This window comes from Cydia pomonella, chromosome 28, assembly GCF_033807575.1.
Source record: "Cydia pomonella isolate Wapato2018A chromosome 28, ilCydPomo1, whole genome shotgun sequence".
In the NCBI taxonomy this organism is placed as follows: Eukaryota; Metazoa; Arthropoda; class Insecta; order Lepidoptera; family Tortricidae; genus Cydia; species Cydia pomonella.
Genome location: NC_084730.1, coordinates 7,351,430 through 7,369,444, shown reverse-complemented (window position 1 = coordinate 7,369,444; position 18,015 = coordinate 7,351,430). Strand labels below are relative to the sequence as shown.

The following is an 18,015-nucleotide window of genomic DNA, read 5'->3' as shown; positions in this document are numbered from 1 at the left end:
TTTCAACGCAGAATATGGTCGCTAATTTCGTGTTGCCGGCTACTGTCCGTCTGGTCCAGCGGGTTAAGACGCGGACTGCTAAACGAGTGTTACGGGTTCGAATCTCGCCCGGTGACTAACTTTTGTTTTTTTTTAATATGTTCAAGTTTATATATATATTCTTAATTTTTATTGTTTTAGACAAGTTTAATTTAGTAAAAAAATGTTGTTCTATACACCACCATATTACAATAAATAGTTATAACCGAGCAAAGCTCGGTCGCCCAGGTACTATAACTTAATTGCCATTTGCTATGATGATTCGTGGACCTCGTCGCGAGTAAAGGCCTCCCCAGCCTCCGCGGAGCTCCGCCCTTCTGAGCGGTCCTGCGCGACATTTTGCCATTTGTGTGGTATGGTGTTGGTGACGTCACCGACCCATCTTGTGGTTGGCCTGCCAGATTTTCTTTTTCTTTGTGGCCCTTTCCAAAGTGTCACACGTTTGGTCCATTTTTGGTCGCTCATCCTCGCTATATGGCCTGCCCATTGCCATTTCATTTTCAGACAGTGTTCTAGTGCATCGATGACTCTCGTTCTCTCTCTTATTTTTGTGTTCCTCACTCTGTCTAGTCTTTTTAAGTTCAGTATGCTTCCTTCTTGGGCTCTTTGGTAAGTTTGAATCTTGTGCGTTATATCTTTGGTGTAGGTCCAAGTCTGACAGCCGTAGGTCAAGCACGGCAGTAAACTAGTGTCTAGAACTTTCTTCTTTAGATTTTTGGAAGATTGCCTTTTAGGACCTCTTTTAGGCTCCAAAATTTGCTTTTTATTTTGGTTATTCTTCTGTCCACCACATAGTTGTAGGGAATTGAGTTTGGCGGCCGAGCCTTAAGCTCATCTCGTTTTCTGTCACTGCGGCGTTCAGTCTCAAAGTCGCTGACTCGATCATGCCTTCCGCTCCCAGTCAGAGGGCTCTAGTTTGCATCTCTTGTCAGAACGTCCCTATATCATGCCTTCCGCTCCCAGTCAGAGGGCTCTAGTTTGCATCTCTTGTCAGAACGTCCCTATATCATGCCTTCCGCTCCCAGTCAGAGGGCTCTAGTTTGCATCTCTTGTCAGAACGTCCCTATATCATGCCTTCCGCTCCCAGTCAGAGGGCTCTAGTTTGCATCTCTTGTCAGAACGTCCCTATATCATGCCTTCCGCTCCCAGTCAGAGGGCTCTAGTTTGCATCTCTTGTCAGAACGTCCCTATATCATGCCTTCCGCTCCCAGTCAGAGGGCTCTAGTTTGCATCTCTTTTCAGAACGTCCTTATATCGTAAGTACTGGCCACCGCTTTTACGCTTACCATTCTGGAGCTCTGAAAAGAAGATGCGCTTCGCCACTTTGTCTTCTGAGTTCTGACATCCGAGACATGTGCACACACCACCGTAGCTGCCGCCTCATCAGATATACCTCAATGCCTCCGATATTTGCGCGCCTCAGGACGTTTGTATATCCGACTCGGTCGGTCTATTTGAATCAAATGTCTCGGATCCATTCGAGGTGGAATCTGTCGAGGGTACGGATTGTGTTTGTGGTAAAAGGACCCATGTCTCAGATGAGTAGAGCAGATTTGGCAGCAGTGCTGCCATGTATACACTAATTTTGGTGGAGAGCTTCATGTCATGAGAGAGAAATACCTTGGGCCGAAGTTTCCCGAACGCCGCAGCTGCAGCACCACGAATAATTACATAATTTTAAACATTCGCATCGACATTCGCATTCGCATCAAATGAAGCGAATGTTTTGCGAATGCGAATTAGCACAAGTCCTGTCTCGCCCGCGCCGATCGCTCCCGTCGACTTGGGCACGCAAACAGTTTACTTGTTACTGTTTTCAAGTAATGCATTTTAACCAGTAGAAAGCATTCTAAGGCAACAAAAATATGTTTTATGTAGTAATTAGTTATGAAAAAAACAACTACAGATTCGTATTCGCATTCGGACATTCGCATCGTGGACATTCGGAAATTCGCATCGTAGACATTCGAATTCGCGAATGTGGAGAATGCGACATTCATGACTTCCCTGATCGCGAACATACAGACAGACGCGGCGGGGGCCTTTGTTTTATAAGGTTAAGGTTTTATAGGTTGTGTTGTGATAGTGAAATGGCGTACCTACTGTTCACTTAATTATACTGTGACAATGTCAGAGGTCGACAACGCAGTAAAAATTATAAACACACATTTATATGTAAGTACAATATAAAATTACTAGTAAAGTACATGTTTAAACACGGTTACTGGTCGATTTAACATCCGTATTGCAAGCGAACGGTGTCCAGTAGCTTATATTATTATTAATGCAATAAAATACACTTTCCGGAGCTCGATTCAGAATAAACAACTTGTTACGGTTTTAATACGACCTCGAAAATATTGGTAAATATTGTTCGAATAAGTTTATCATTAAATGCCATTGCATCATAAAATTACGGGAATGTACTGTCCCGTATTGGTTTCACCAAATTACGGGACGGTGAAAAATTCGTGCCTGAATCCTGATCACCCTAACTCAGCTCAATGGCTGCTGCTGGACGCAACGTTGGCGCAACTGCGCAGCTACGCCATTTTCCATAGCGCTGTCTAGATGCCAACGCTAAAAATAAAAGATAAAAGTTATTTATTCGTGACGATCACAAAACATGTACGAACATGTACAGACAACAAAAGCAAGAAAAGAGGAAATCATAAAGTGTGCATCACGAAATGGACCCAACTCAGCATAATGATAGCTATGAAGCCATCTCTGAGGGCCTACCGCGAACCACGTTCGACGTGTTACCTCTCTGTCGCGCTTGTAAATTCGCACGTAAGTGTGACAGGGAGGCAACACGTCGAACATGGTTTCGCGGTAAGCCCTCTGGTCTTCCGTAGGGCCCATTCGGTGATGCCACGACAGATAACACATAAAGGTACATATAAAAATGTTACAAAGAAAACAAAAGACGATTGGGTTGGCTCTAAAACAAATTCCCCCACCGCGTATGTCTGTATGTTCGCGAAACTAAAAAACTGCTGAACGGATTTTCATGCGGTTTTCACCTAACAATAGAGTGATTCTCGAGGAAAGTATAGGTATATAATTTGTTACGGTTTTTATGTAAATTGGTTGAAATATGACGATGTTTGCTAATGAAGTCAGAAAAATCAGGCCATCTAGGAGCTTGGGTTTGTTTCTCTTACATTGGTCTACAAAAAATTGCGCAACGGTAAATGTCTATATTTTATACCATTATTAGTGGGGTTTCCTGCAATCATGCGAAAAAAGATTGCATCCCTGGGGGCCTACCGGGAAAATCGAAATTCGCAAATTGCGGGGATCTTTCTCTTTTACTCTCACTAAGACGTAATTAGAGTGACAGAGAAAAATGCCCGCAATTGACGAACTTCGATTTTCGCGGTAGGCCTCCTGCTGACGCGAGACAGTCCCAATGGCATTCTGAATGTGATTACCTACTGACAAGTTTGATTACCCGATTCTTGCTTACTGGCTAGGGCAAGTAGAGTGTAGCAGTAAATCTTATTGATTAGCTTAAAAATGTGGCATTATCTGGTTGGGTTGACTGGTAGAGAATGCCTCATGGCATTAAGTTCGCCTTTTGTACATTAAGTTTGTCTTTTGTGCAATAAAGTTTTAAATAAATAAATAAATTATCTTGGACAAGGGACCTTATTGTCGATGGCGCTTACGCCGCAGTGCGTCGCGCAGCGTTGTATTTGTATCGGGGCATCGTTTATTACGGCGGAAGCGCCATCGACAATAAGGTCCCTTTTCATAGATAACGTCACAAATATAGCTTAAAAAGATAAGACGCTCCCTTTCTTTCACAAGCAAGAAGAAAAAGAGAGTGTTATCTATCTGACAGATAATTTTATCTGATGTTTGAAAAACCAGACCTTAGTCTAAGTACTAACATAGTTTTTAATTATTCTAATTTCGAGTTTGTACACTACACCTATGTATATATATGTAATAATTTAATATGTTACTTCTAAAAATATATTAGTGGTATTTGCAAAGCTGTTTAGAGTAATAATCATTATCAAATTAAATACGTTAGTTACATTGAGCATTTCAGACAGGTTATAAGTTATAATGTCCCTTTAGATCATACAATTTAAATGAATATCTCAGGAGTAAACGTAAATTAAAAATACTCGATTCATGTACGACTGGCGCTAAGCGCAGTAATCCAACCCTACAAAATGCTAAATGTGCCGTCTGCCGTAAAGATATGTATATTACAACGCGCACTCGCATCCGATATGCAAAGACCTTAAGAGACTGGTCTCTAAGTAAATAAATAAATAATAAATAAATAAATATTTATAGGACATTATTACACAAATTGACTAAAGTCCCACAGTAAGCTCAATAAGGCTTGTGTTGAGGGTACTTAGACAACGATATATATATAATATATAAATTTATAAATACTTAAATACATAGAAAACACCCATGACTCAGGAACAAATATCCATGCTCATCACACGAACAAATGCCCTTACCAGGATTTGAACCCGGGACCATCAGCTTCGTAGGCAGGGTCACTACCCACTAGGCCAAACCGGTCGTCGCCGTAAGTGTAAGTAAATTCGCGATTCACGTACAGTCAGCATCAATAGTAGCGTATGAAATAACGCGCCGAAAGTATCTGATATTCCGGATAACTTTTCCAAATATAGAGTCGCCTTCAAAAGTATATCTTTTACAGCCTAAATTGTTTACATATAGAACCATCAACTTTTGTTAAGCTGTTACAGAATGGTAGATACTTTTGAAACCTTGTTTGATCCGCTACTTTTGATGCTAACTGTACGACTGGCGCTAAGCGCAGTAACCCTACAAATGATAAATGTGCCGTCTGTCATAAAGATCTGTATATTACAACTCGCACTCGCATCCGATATGCACAGGCTTTAAGAGACTGGTCACTAAGTGCAAGTGTTTATCAAGTATGTTTTTTTTTTAATGAAAAACATGAGATCCGGCTCAAGCCGTCAGCAGACGACCTCGCTCTCCCCTAGTTCACGATTAATTATAAATAAGTACCAATAATATTGTAAAAAAGATTCAGATCTAATATGTGGCTTTCCATCAGAAAAGGGTCCTTATGCCCTATGTACGTAATACAGATTTCTCGTTGAAAACACATCATTATAAGGGGGATCTGAAGAAAACACGAATTATCACCATGGGGAAAGAGGCATGGTTTTAAGAAAATTCATGTTTTTTTTCTTAAAATGGACCATGCCTAAAACTGGAAAATAAACCAGGGATCGGAACCGGTTTTTTGCAAAAACTTCGAAATAACCATATATTTCGGTTTATTTTAGAATATAAAGTGCCAATTACATCCACACTTTACTAGTCGATCATTCGAGAACAAGCTAAAGGCAAAGTTAATTTCCGATGCACTATACTCGGTGGATGATTTCTTTCGGACCTCTGAGACCACCTGATTGCTTGCCCAAGCTCCAAGAAAATAGGAGTTATATTATATAGCATTAAATAATATTAATTGTAAGATAGTTATTTATTTATATATGTTAGACTTAATAATAAAGTAGTTATATATTACATGTTATAAAATAAGTTACTATTTATATTAGTCTTTTTATATTTATTTTTAAATGCAAGAATAAAAAATAGTCGGTATAATTTGAATTAAAATAAATTAAAATTTTTGATTAGCTCAAGATAATGATGTACCCTAGATAAGTAATGTTTTAATTAGATAAATAATAATATGTGTAATCCCATTAGCTTTAAAGTGTTGACATGTCAAATACTTATATTTTATCAATAAATATTTGATTGATTGATTGATTGATTGATTGATTAGGCCTGATATCAGACCCGTTTTCGGGCCCGAGCAAGAGTATTTTTCCGTTTCACCAAATATCAGCACATCGTTTACAATATTTTAAATGTAAAAAAATGCTTCATATGCAAAAATATCAAATATTAAACATTGCACAATTTTGGTAATTAGAAGCAAAGTAGTTTTTACATTTCAAATATTGTTAACGATGTGCTGATATTCTGTGAAACGGGAAACAATTATCAGGCCCGAAATCGGGGCTGGTTTCGGGCCCGATAACGGGATGTGTAGATGTAATTGGCGCTTAAATGTAGGAGTCAGTTGTGTTTTGTATAACTACTTCGTATTATTAGATTGCCCAATTAGAAATGAAATAATTAACAAAACTAAAAAATACCGTTTTCGTTCCGATACAAAAATGCCGATTTCCGATCCCTGAAATAGACATCGGTTTATGTTTTTTTTTTCTATCAAGTCAACATCAACTTTTTTAGGTTTTGGATGGAGTCTGCCCTTGCAAAAGTCCAGTTTCCGTGTTTTTTTTTCATGGCATTAGCCCTTCCAGGGTTGCCAGGCGTATGATAATTATCGTACATGTACGACAATGTGGGCTCCAGTACGATGTACGTTCCTACGAGCATTATCGTACGCAAAATTACGTAAAGTCGTAGTACAATGGTGGCATCGATCGATGGGCTATTGTCTTTTTAGGTGACAAAAAATCTAGTTTTTGAAGAAAAATATGACACTTTCCCTCAGAAATAGGCTAAAAAGAAATGTAAAAATTACCTATAAACCGTTTAGATCTATGACAAAAGTACACAAATACAAAACTAACTTGTGCCCAATTTAGAAGAAAATTGTGTTTTCTTTGATTTTATATTGGAAATTAAAACGTCTGCCTTTTTGATAGGCGTACGATATATTTTTCAACGGTACGATAATTTTGACAGTCAAATACGATAATTCTCTTCCGCTCACCAGGCAACACTGAGCCCGAGATACCAGTAAACATGTAAAAAAAAAATTAAACCTGTTAAAAGACACTGGTCAACTAAGTTCAAGTGTTTATTGTGTTTCTAATGACGGATATAAGATCCGGCTCAAGGCAGTAGACGACCTCGCTCTCACCTAGTCCACTATTATACCAATAATATTGTAAAGAAGATGCCGACTTAACATACAACCAGTGTACACCGATTTATAACGTGCATTCCAACTTTGAACAAAAAAAAATGAGCGGATCGCGGGTGAAAACAAGTGACGGACGACGCGACAGATTGGGTTTAAAAAAGCATGTTTGCTAAAGGGTTTGCTGACAAACTTAAACTAAACGTAAGTTTTAGTGCTATAAAACAATTCTGAAAGATTTTTTTAGTTTAGTCTTCACTACCAGAGCACAATTAATTTTTGAAATTTTTTCGAGCGGCAATGTATATCATACATCATGATCACTTTTTGACAGTTGTGACGCCGCCGCGTCATTAATGAGACGTTTTGAGTTAAAACAAAGTAGTGATACATTGCTTGCTGAATTATTTTGTATGAAAAAATAAAAGTCGTCCATTTTTTATAAAACCTATGAAAGTGTGCTCATACTGCTCATTACAGCCTAAACTAACTGCCCTTTGATTATGTGTTAATATCAAAAATACACGCTGTATATCGCCAGTATTTTTGTAAAGTTGTAATGACCATAGATGCCTATTGTATACATATGTTTGTACCGTCGTAAAATAAAATAAATGGCTTGGTACAGCCCTGCGTCCGAAAATTTTGAATTTCGAACGAGAATTATAAAATATTCGAAGTTGGACTGGGTCTAAAAAGACACCTTCCTTATACAATGATACAACCTGTATTAACAACGAGTTCTAATTAACATCTTGTTGTTTTATATGCAGTAATCGGTGATTCGGTTAAAACGACGCATTGTAAATTTTGGCGTCAGGTATCTCTATTTATCCCAGCAATTACAAATGTCATAGGTGTAATATTAATAAGTAAATCTATGTCAGTTTAATCATCAGCATCATCGAGCGATGATCGATTGATTGGTGTATCCGTCGATCAGCCAACGTTCATCATCGATCGATTGGTGTGGTCAACCTTTGCCAAGCATGTGTAGCCGGTATAAAAACGTACGGCTACGTGAAGCGCGATCTACATCAACTGGCCAACTCGCAACTACAATATTTTCGCCAGCAACATGCTGAGATGAGGCCATTTCGTGACACTTTACTCTCACTATGTTCTCTTTTATGTCTGTCTGTTACTGTTTGTGTGTTTATGAATAAAACAAATTCTATTCTATTCTATTCTATTCTATTTTGCACAACCATGCGTTCCTATGTCCCAGCGTACGTAGTAAAATGTGTCCTTACACCAAAACATCAACTATGTAACGCTAATTAAGGCAAACTCTAGTGAAAGGGACGCTATCTTACCTTGAACAAAAGGTTGTGAGCGCCACGGTTTGTCTATGAACGTAAGCTGTTTTGTAAAAGTATATCGTTGATACATCGGATGTGGTGCAATAAGGCGGAGGACACATTGAGTGAAGCGTCAACTCTTAGCGGAGCGCGTTTTCAAAGTCCAGAGCAAGCTCAGTTCTCCATACAAAAGTAGTTACGCTCTCATTTTAAAACGACTAGTTAAATTGCTCTGAAACTTTGTACTTACAATAGGATAAGGCATATCTATGCCTGTAATTAGTTCATGTAGCTTCAGATACCATAGTTGACTCAGCGAAAAGTTTTTCATACAAAACATGTTTTTGCTTTCGTTTGTTTTATAATCTGGAGCTATATAAAGTAATTACAGGCATAGATATACCTCATGTCATTGTATGTGCAAAGTTTCATTACAATCCAACACGTAGTTTTAAAATGAGAACGAAACTCCGTTTATATGGGAAGGTGAAATTCGGCCGAGCTTGCTGCGGTCGAAGCTATAGATTACTTTAAAGTGGATTGAAGGATAATTCTTCCCAAAATCCCTTTTTTTTACAAATTTAACGGTTCTCATGTTTGAAAAACGTATTTACACATGCTGCCGGGAACCCACCTGGTGGGCGCTCGTGAACTTTGTTCAGGTGCCGGACAACCCGCTGGGCGGGTTGTTTTGTACGCAGCTATAGACCACCGGTTCCTGGGGTAGTGCGCCGTTTTTTGTCTGGCAGTAAATGTGTTAAGGGCGTTTTCACTTAACTGTGTACCATAAACGGCCGATAAGCAATCTTCACAAAACTGTTTAATGTTTTTATTACATAGGAGGCAAACGAGCATAAGCAATTACTGTCGCCCATGAACACCTGCAGCACAAGAGGTGTTGCAAACAGGGACCCGTCCACCCCTTTCCAGAAAAAAGCATGAACTGACTTAGTACTACTTAGTAGACTGTTTATGGAATAGCCCTAAAGATTTGCTTTCCTTTTGAATTGATTACCCGTTCATTTTGCTAAGCTCTGGGAAGGGATTCTCGTTTCAGAGCTACCGCTACAAATGAAAGGGTATCCCCTTCCTAATTCAAAAATTTATAAGTTTCATAACGCATGTGCTGTCAAGGCGCTTCACTTTAGTCCTTCACTTTAAACATAAATTAGCAATATTATATATATATTTTTATGACGAGTTGAAAATGGGATAAGCTTTATAAGAGATACCTCTTCAAGAGGTTAGCGCTTAGGAATGAGGATCAGACATTCGAAAAGAAAACTGTTTACATGTATTGTAAAGCGCTTTAAAAGCTAAATGATCAGACATTCGAAAAGAAAACTGTTTACATGTATTGTAAAGCGCTTTAAAAGCTAAATGAAAGGGTTTTAGAGAGCCACGGCTTAAATCCTTCCAAAATCCTCGAAGGGGATACCAGACCGGTCCCTGGATGCAAGAGCTTTTAAGAAGGGTATAGATACGGTTTTTTTTGAAATGAAAATGCCCTTATGTAGCTGTCCTAACAGTGTGTGCCAGCCTAAGACGCACTGGCATACATGGCGTTACACGATTTAGTGCATTTAGGATACTGTACGAATTTAAACACGTTATTTGCCTTATCGGATGCTAGTACCTGACAAACTTGACAAGGACACGAATTGTGTTGTGTTGTGGTGTCAAGTTGGGGCCAATTTAGAGTTTGGCTTTGGCAAAGATTCATTGATTGTGTAAGATGTGGAAAGTCTAGTACAATTTTGTTCTTGGAAATTTGACAGTTAAACGAGATGGCGCGATACGGCTCCCTATATTATGCGGAATATTTGGTTGGCAATAGTTGACGTTTGACAATGCTGTGTCAAATCTTGTCAAGTCTTGATCAAAAAACATATGGCGATGGCGTAGGACAGCACCCTCTGTTTCGGCTTTATACCGGCTTAGCTATATTGGCACCATAGCCTATGAGCGCCTGCAAATCCAGGTGTGCTACATGCGCGTTGCCGACCCTTTAAAACCTCTACCCTCCTTTTTTAAGAGCCCCATACTGTAGCCCCTCAACAAAACCTCGATAGGGAGCTCATTCCACAGCCGGAGCGTCCGCGCGAGGATGTTCATCTTAAAGAGCACATGCACTACATGTGTACAGTTGAGTCGCTCGCAGCACAATATGGGGTCACTTCTGAGCTCTTCCATTATTCTAGTTCGTTAGCGACTAATGATGTTGACTGTACCTAGTTCCACAATGTTACACATAGGTCGTATACCTACTACTAAGATATAAATCATGTATCAGGCTTGTTAGATGGTTAATGCAGATTTCCTGGGCCGATAAATCTGTCTATACTATACGGTTCGCCCTTGTTAGCGATTTCACTAGCACTTAAGTTAACACACACTTGGATAAGGGTGTTCAAGTACTGGCGTTTTGGTCCATCACCAACTCTTAGGCCGGTAACTTAACATTTAGGGGAGGTGCATTATTTAGAGGGAAAGACATCTCGGAAAATATCACGAAGTAATTTAATTTTCCCGTAAATAAGGAAATTTGAGTTACAGTGAATTTCATTTTTACATATTTTTACGACGATTTTGTTGACGGGTCTGGCCTAGTTGGGAGTGACCCTGCCTATGAAGCCGATGGTCTTGAGTTCGAATCCCCGTATTTAAGTATTTGTATATTATATATATCGTTGTCTGAGTACCCACAACACAAGCCTTCTTGAACTTACCGTGGGACTTATTGTTAGTCAATTTGTGTAAGAATGACCCTATAATATTTATTTATTTACGGCCTTTTTTTTAATTGATTGTTATAAATCCAACATTATTACTTAATAGAGCTTTGATTAATGTATTTTCTGCCACTTTTGATGTGGTTATGGGGTCGAATAATCGACAAAATCTAAGACGAATTGTATAATACGAATTGTATAGGGTCGGCAACGCGCATGTAACACCTCTGGAGTTGCAGGCGTCCATAGGCTGCGGTGACTGCTTACCATCAGGCGGGCCGTATGCTTGTTTGCCACCGTAGTGGTATAAAAAAAAAAATTATACTATATTTTCCGAAAAATTGTCATAGCATTACATTAGTATAACTAACATAGGTTAATTATAATAGTAATAAGCTACTAATACAATATGGAAAAAATCCGAAATAAATGATTATTTAATTTAATTTAATTACATGTGTTAGTGTAATTATAAACCTGCCTAAGCTAGTGGTAAATATCAAATGACATTTCGTACATAAGTTCCGAAAAACTCATTGGTACGAGCCAGGATTTGAACCCGCGACCTCCGGATTGAAAGTCGGACGCCATATCCACTCGGCCACCACCGCTTAACATATAAACATATTAAGAATATATTTTACTATACCCCCCGTACAACTTATTATTTCATTAAGAGGGGGTGTAAAGCCATAAAGGAGCAAAAGATTAGGTGCGCCGCGCGAAATCGCGACGGAAGATTTCTTATTCGCGCGGATTTTGACGTTTTTCGTCAATATCTCTGAAAGTAAGTATACCTTTGTTTGAAATTTTGCTAGTCTAATCCCTCGCCTTTGTCATTAGCTATTTAATACTAAAATTATACTCTTATGGTATGCAGGGTAACGATATACAATTGCGTTTCTTTATTTATGTGTCCTTTTTTGCCACTTTTGTGTATTTGCTAGCAGGGACTGCATAACCGAAGAATAACGATACCTTTAAATAACAGTATGACGTCATACCGGTTTAATCCGAACCATTTAGGTAGCCGAATAAATTTATTTGGCTACCGAAAAATAACGGTTATTTTTTCAGGTACCTTAACCGCTTTCATAAAGGTACCCTATCACTCCTATCAGCCAAGGCGTCGTTGCCAAGCCGCCCGCGCCCTGCGCCAACTTGCTTCCTATTGGATGAAGCTGTCTATGTAAGTGTAAGTCCGTAAGCCCTTTTGATTTTATTGAATATTATCAGTTTAGCTATAATAACGGTTAAGTTATAAACCAGAAAAAATACCGGTACCGTTATTTTAAAACGGTATCGATACCTTTATATCGGGGCCGCGCGGCCTAACCGGTATAATGTATCGGTATCGTAATTTTATACCGCTACCATACCGTTATACCGTAAGCGAAATCAGTCCCTGTTTGGTAGTCAGGATCGCGAGCCCTTTTCATCCTTATAGATCGTACACGGGGAAATGGTAACACAATAGGAAAAAAACTTTGGGGCATTTTTTTGTGACATTATGTTCGATAGAGCTCGTGATTCTTCGTGTTGATTAGAAGAAACACAGAATTTATGAAAAAATACACAAAAAATTTTTTTAAGAAACGCTCTGAAAATAAATTAAAATTCGACGTTTTCGTGATTTTTTCTATCGAGCTAACTTTAACCTTTGAAAGTTTGGCTTGCTGACCTTAATCGTGACATTTGCCCTTGATAAAAATGTGTCAAATTTCAATACACTGTTTTTTTTTCGTTAATTTCAAGGCTGCATTCTTGAGCTTTAATTAAGTAACTTTCTCAAAGACACCGGCATTCTAAATAACTCCATTTCGGAGATAATCTATAATTTATTTGTATCTGATAAGGCCCTTACGAGCGTGTACACTTGCCTTAGGGCCTATTTACATATTGATTAGTAAAGTACGAGTTAATTTGCTACATTACATTTGCTAGTAAACGTAAGTACAGTCAGCTGCAAAAATATGTATCGAGTGAATCGTCTCATAAATATGGTACTACGCTCTTATTACACTGGAATAAGATTCTACGGGACATATTTTTGACTAAGATGTGTACACCCATATTTGTACACTTGACTGTACTTACTCGGACGATCGATGTTCAGTTTAGTTAAATGTAACACCCGTGTTACAACAACGCTATATGCAACATATAATTACGTTTTTAAAATTAAAATAAAATATTTTTTAGAAAATTAACTATGCCATTTATTTTCCTTAAACGTACTTACTTACTCCGAAGTTAAAGAATTCAAACAAACAAACTGTAGGTAATTTTGTATTTGCCCCCTCTTAAGTAAGAAAACTGATGTATGCAGTACTCTAAGCTTATTTCTCTATGTTACTTGTATCAGACACTTAATAGATCTTATCACACAGACAATAAGGTCCAACTATGTATAGTCTTGTTAGTTCAGTTATTTACTACAAGGAAGGAATAAAATGAACAACAATAAGCGCCACGAAACCCATTCCCCTGAGATATATGCAAGCTTTCACTTACATTAAAGTCTAATTGCGAATAAACTATAAACTAGGCTGTGAAGTTTAGTATCGTAACGTGAGCTGTACAGTATCTTGTTTGAGGCTCCCATTTGACATGTCACGAATGGGGTTGGCAACTGTCAAAGGTTTGCATAGATGGCGCCATCATAGCTTGCCCCTGTCTCTAGTTTTGTTCTATGAGATTTGGCTTAAAGTACTGGAATCCAGGTCACAAAATTCCACAAAAAAAACAAGAATTTGACACAATTCTAGGGATTGACAGGGCAAGCTATGATGGCGCCATCTGTTTAATAATTCGACCGGCCAACCCCATTGACGAGTCTAAACTAACCATTATTTACGAACAAATGTTAATTTTAACCCCGAAGCCGAAGGCGACTGGAAGGCGAGTTCTTATACCGCCCATGGCACACACAATGTTTTTTCATCACGACCACGATTTTGACGACCTGTCTGGCCTAGTGGGTAGTGACCCTGCCTATGAAGCCGATGGTACCGGGTTCAAATCCTGGTAAGGGCATTTATTCGTGTGATGAGCATTGATATTTGTTCCTGAGTCAGATGTTTTCTATGTATTTGAGTATTTATAAATATGTATATATATCGTTGTCTAAGTACCCGCAACACAAGCCTTATTGAGCTTACTGTGGGACTTAGTCAAATTGTGTAATAATGTTCTATAATATTTATTTATTTATTTATCACATTTAAGAAAAAAAAACTAAATTTTAAGCGAAATAATTTCTTAAATACGGTGACATTTCACACATACGTGTGCTATATTGTCATTTTTGACAGGTTGAGCGTCGAAGGACAAGAAGGCATTCAGCCACGATTGAAAAATGTGTAATAATATTTTAAACGGCTATCAAATTAGATATTTATAAAAAATCGAAATTATAAGTTTTGTTTTTTCCTCGCAAGTGTCTTGAAAAACGTCGTATGATACGCGTGCGCATTGGTCATTACCCACATCGGCTTTCTTATTATTCGGCTCGCTTACAGCTCGCGCGCACAATATCGCCTCGTGTGTAATGACCAACTTAGCACACTCATAATGTACTATTAACCCACGGTTTTGTTGTATCCAAATTTAGCAAAGTATTATCGCATTGCGCATCTGAATATACTATATGTTCATAGTGAGATATATCCAAGGAAACATCTGTATCTACGAGTATACATGTTTGTTCTATGGTTGTTTCTTGTATGATTGTTTCTGTATTATCTCCGAAATATAAAATAAATAAATAAAATAAAATCAGTCAAGCGCGGGTAGTTCGCAAAACCCGCGCAGCTAGATGTTGTAGAAAAAAATTGCTGTCCCATAGCGGCATTCCCGGAATGTATGAAACAGCCAATTTTTTTTCGTGATTTCGTCGTTGGCCTCATAATAAGTTGTTCAAGTGATTACAATATCACCCTTTATAGACTTGGAGGCATTCTCATGAAATGGCGGGAAACGGGAGCAAATGGAGGATAAGAGCCAAAAAATAGAATTCTTAGATTAGTACTTACCAGGAGGCCGACCGCGTCTCCTAGGAGTGGGGGGTCGTTTGAGACTCAAGTCCACCGGCTCCATCTGCACCGGGGGCCCGCAAGCCTGTAACAATACAATCAAATTGTATTCCATCCCGACTACTTTAGTTAGTTATGCTGGGCATTTTCCGCAAATCGACAACCATTGTGCCTATTTTGCGTGAAAACGAGGTAGCAGTACTCCAGATTGATAGATAAAATCTTTATTCAACCACAACTTACATGTTTTGTGACACAAACAAATAACAAGAGAAAAAGAAAATTGACAAGAGACAAAGAAAAAGTAACATACAATTTGACACTAATATCAATAACAATGTATTACGTGTCTTATTTTTAGATTAGTAGAGATATTAGTAGAGGGTCATGTGTTGTGGTAAAGAATAGGCGCTGACTCAGCATAAATGCTGCGGAGATCACAGCGCTGATCTTCCGTCAGAACCTTAAAACCTACACTAATAAACGAAAACATGTAAGCTCCCCCACGAAACCTAGCAATGTCTTCAGGTTGCTAACTGCCTCCTTTAGGGTGCACGGAGTCCCTAGGTATTTGTTCCTGTATACTTCTACCTGTTTACAATCTAGGAGAATATGTTTCGCTGTTTCTTCGTCTTCCATGCAAGCTCTGCTCATGGGGCTGTCCGTTTTACCCATATTATGTAGGTGTTTGTTTAATGTGTTATGTCCGGTAATTAATCCTACTATTTTTCGTAGTTTGTATCGGGGTGTTTTCAGTAGCATTTTGGTGAGCTTGTTGTTTTGTTCCGGTAGATTTTTTTTAATCTGCTTACATGTGTTCATTTTAGCCCAGTATTTATTGTGCAGTTGTTTGTGATGTTGGTCTAGCTGGTTTTGTATGTAGGATACTGGTAGGGGTATGATGGGTTCGGGTCCATGTGCAGGTATTTCTGAATCTTTTCTGGTCCCATCTACTTATACCTTAGGATACATTTTAAAAGTGGAAATAACATCGTTGTTAAAAATTAATTTACTTATAAATCCCGACCAGAAATATAATGATCATTGTCAAGAGGGCGCTTTTTATTTCTTCTATAGGATGACAGTTCAGTTTAGTATGAAAAATTTAGTTCACATGAAATTCCGCAATATGGCGCGTGATCATATATTAATGGTCAGGTTTTACCTTTACTAATGTTTGCAGTATGTACAGGGCGACTTGTAATTTGACCTATTCCTTGAAAGGGGTTATTCTAGAGCTTAGGTATTTACAATATTTTAAGCCCAGACAACCAGGGGTCTAAATTAAATTCAATGGCACTTTTCGCGTTATAAAAGTTCTTAGTTATTTTAGGACCACGCCATCTACCGACCTACCGACCTAAAAATGGCGATTGTAGAAAAGTACATGCTTTAGGATGGTTAATTTTTGTTTTTCTTGTAGCCAGTGATACAAAGGACTACTTTAAATCAAAAATCATATACATACACAAACACACTTTGTATTACAAACACACTTATACAGTGTGGAAAGATAAGTCGGGCCCTGGAGGGAAACTAGCTTAAATCCTTAAGCTGGCTCATTTTACTTAAAGAAGACATTCCTTTATTTTTAAAAAGAAACAAAACTGCATTCACAGATTTTCTAAAACTCGCTTGCCTCGCCCGGGACTCGAACCAACTAAAATTAAAAAAACAATCACTCCCTATTTTATTATACTAATCGATAGTATTATTATTCAGGATAAAATTTCTCTTAAGGATTTAAGCTAGTTTCCCTCCAGGGCCCGACTTATCTTTCCACACTGTATATACATAGAAAACACCCATGACTCAGGAACAAATATCTGTGCTCATCATACAAATAAATGCCCTTACCGGGATTCAAACCCGGGACTATCGGCTTCATAGGCAGGGTCGCTACCCGCTAAGCCAGAACGGTCGTCATGTACTGCATGTTATTGCGCAATACCTTTTTTATTAATCGTGACATCCAAGTGTTATTTTTGCTAAAAACATCAAGTGTTTTTTTTTAAGTCCTCATGACTCTTCACTCCATACACTTGTGCATTTGATTCAAATCTTGTGATTTAAATATTGATCTTGCACTTTAACGTGCCTCTTGAACAGTCGCCATCAGATATATGGTAGCGGCCAAGGTACTCAAATATTTCGGAGCAGCATTAAGTTTCAAATTATTAGTTACGATAGATAAGGTCTATAATATCGGACCATATAATTCGCCATAAATTTGGGAGCAGCGACTTTTCAATTAATTCGTGACATACAATAAGATAAAGATATCGTAACAAACAGATCGTCAATGGTATCTAAGCAGTCAAGGTGATCATAAAGATCGGAACATTTATTGAAAATGTACCTTAAGTTTGTGTAATACAACTTAAAGTAGTTAAGATTGGACCCATGAAAATAAGGTTTCAGACAGGCATTAATACTATGTTATCAATACTTTAAATTTAGAACGAAATTGTTTGTTGTGACATTCACCGAAAAGAGTGTGGACTTGTCATCGTGACAAAATACCTATGTTTCCGTCTTTTTCGAATTAGACAATTTTTTTTACAAAACTAAATGCCTACAAAATCGTTGTTTCGACGCAATGTCAAAAAACTTCATTTTTGACATTTAGATGTCGTGGCATCTGAGTGGTAGGTTTTGCGTTTGACATGGCGTCGAAAAAGTTAAAGCACAAAGTCATGGGTTCAGATCTGATGTAAGTAATGGTCTAAGAGCTGGCCACGTCAGATGTGACACAATAATGAGAGGTTTGTAATCAGTCCAGTTAGATTGCATAACCATCCTTATTGCTAGATCCGGGCATCTGGCAGCTTTTAATGGGTGGAGATCAGAGTGACAGACCAACAAAGTTTTTAAGTTGAAAAAAAGTAATGACGCAATAGGTAAAAACTGCTAAAGTTGTGTCATTTATAGAGAACAGGGCCTATATTTTAACATTAGAACAAAAAACA

The 18,015-nt window shown here is 38.2% G+C and overlaps 1 protein-coding gene across 1 annotated transcript in view; it reads right to left on the bottom strand.

Annotated features, from left to right (window-relative positions):
* LOC133533093 (Krueppel-like factor 3) overlaps nt 1–18,015 on the bottom strand; it is a 95,419-nt gene that overhangs the window by 37,695 nt on the left and 39,709 nt on the right. Inside the window, exon 5 of the mRNA XM_061872040.1 lies at nt 15,047–15,131. Coding sequence (XP_061728024.1) covers nt 15,047–15,131 — 85 coding nt within the window. The remainder of the gene's footprint in view (nt 1–15,046; nt 15,132–18,015) is intronic.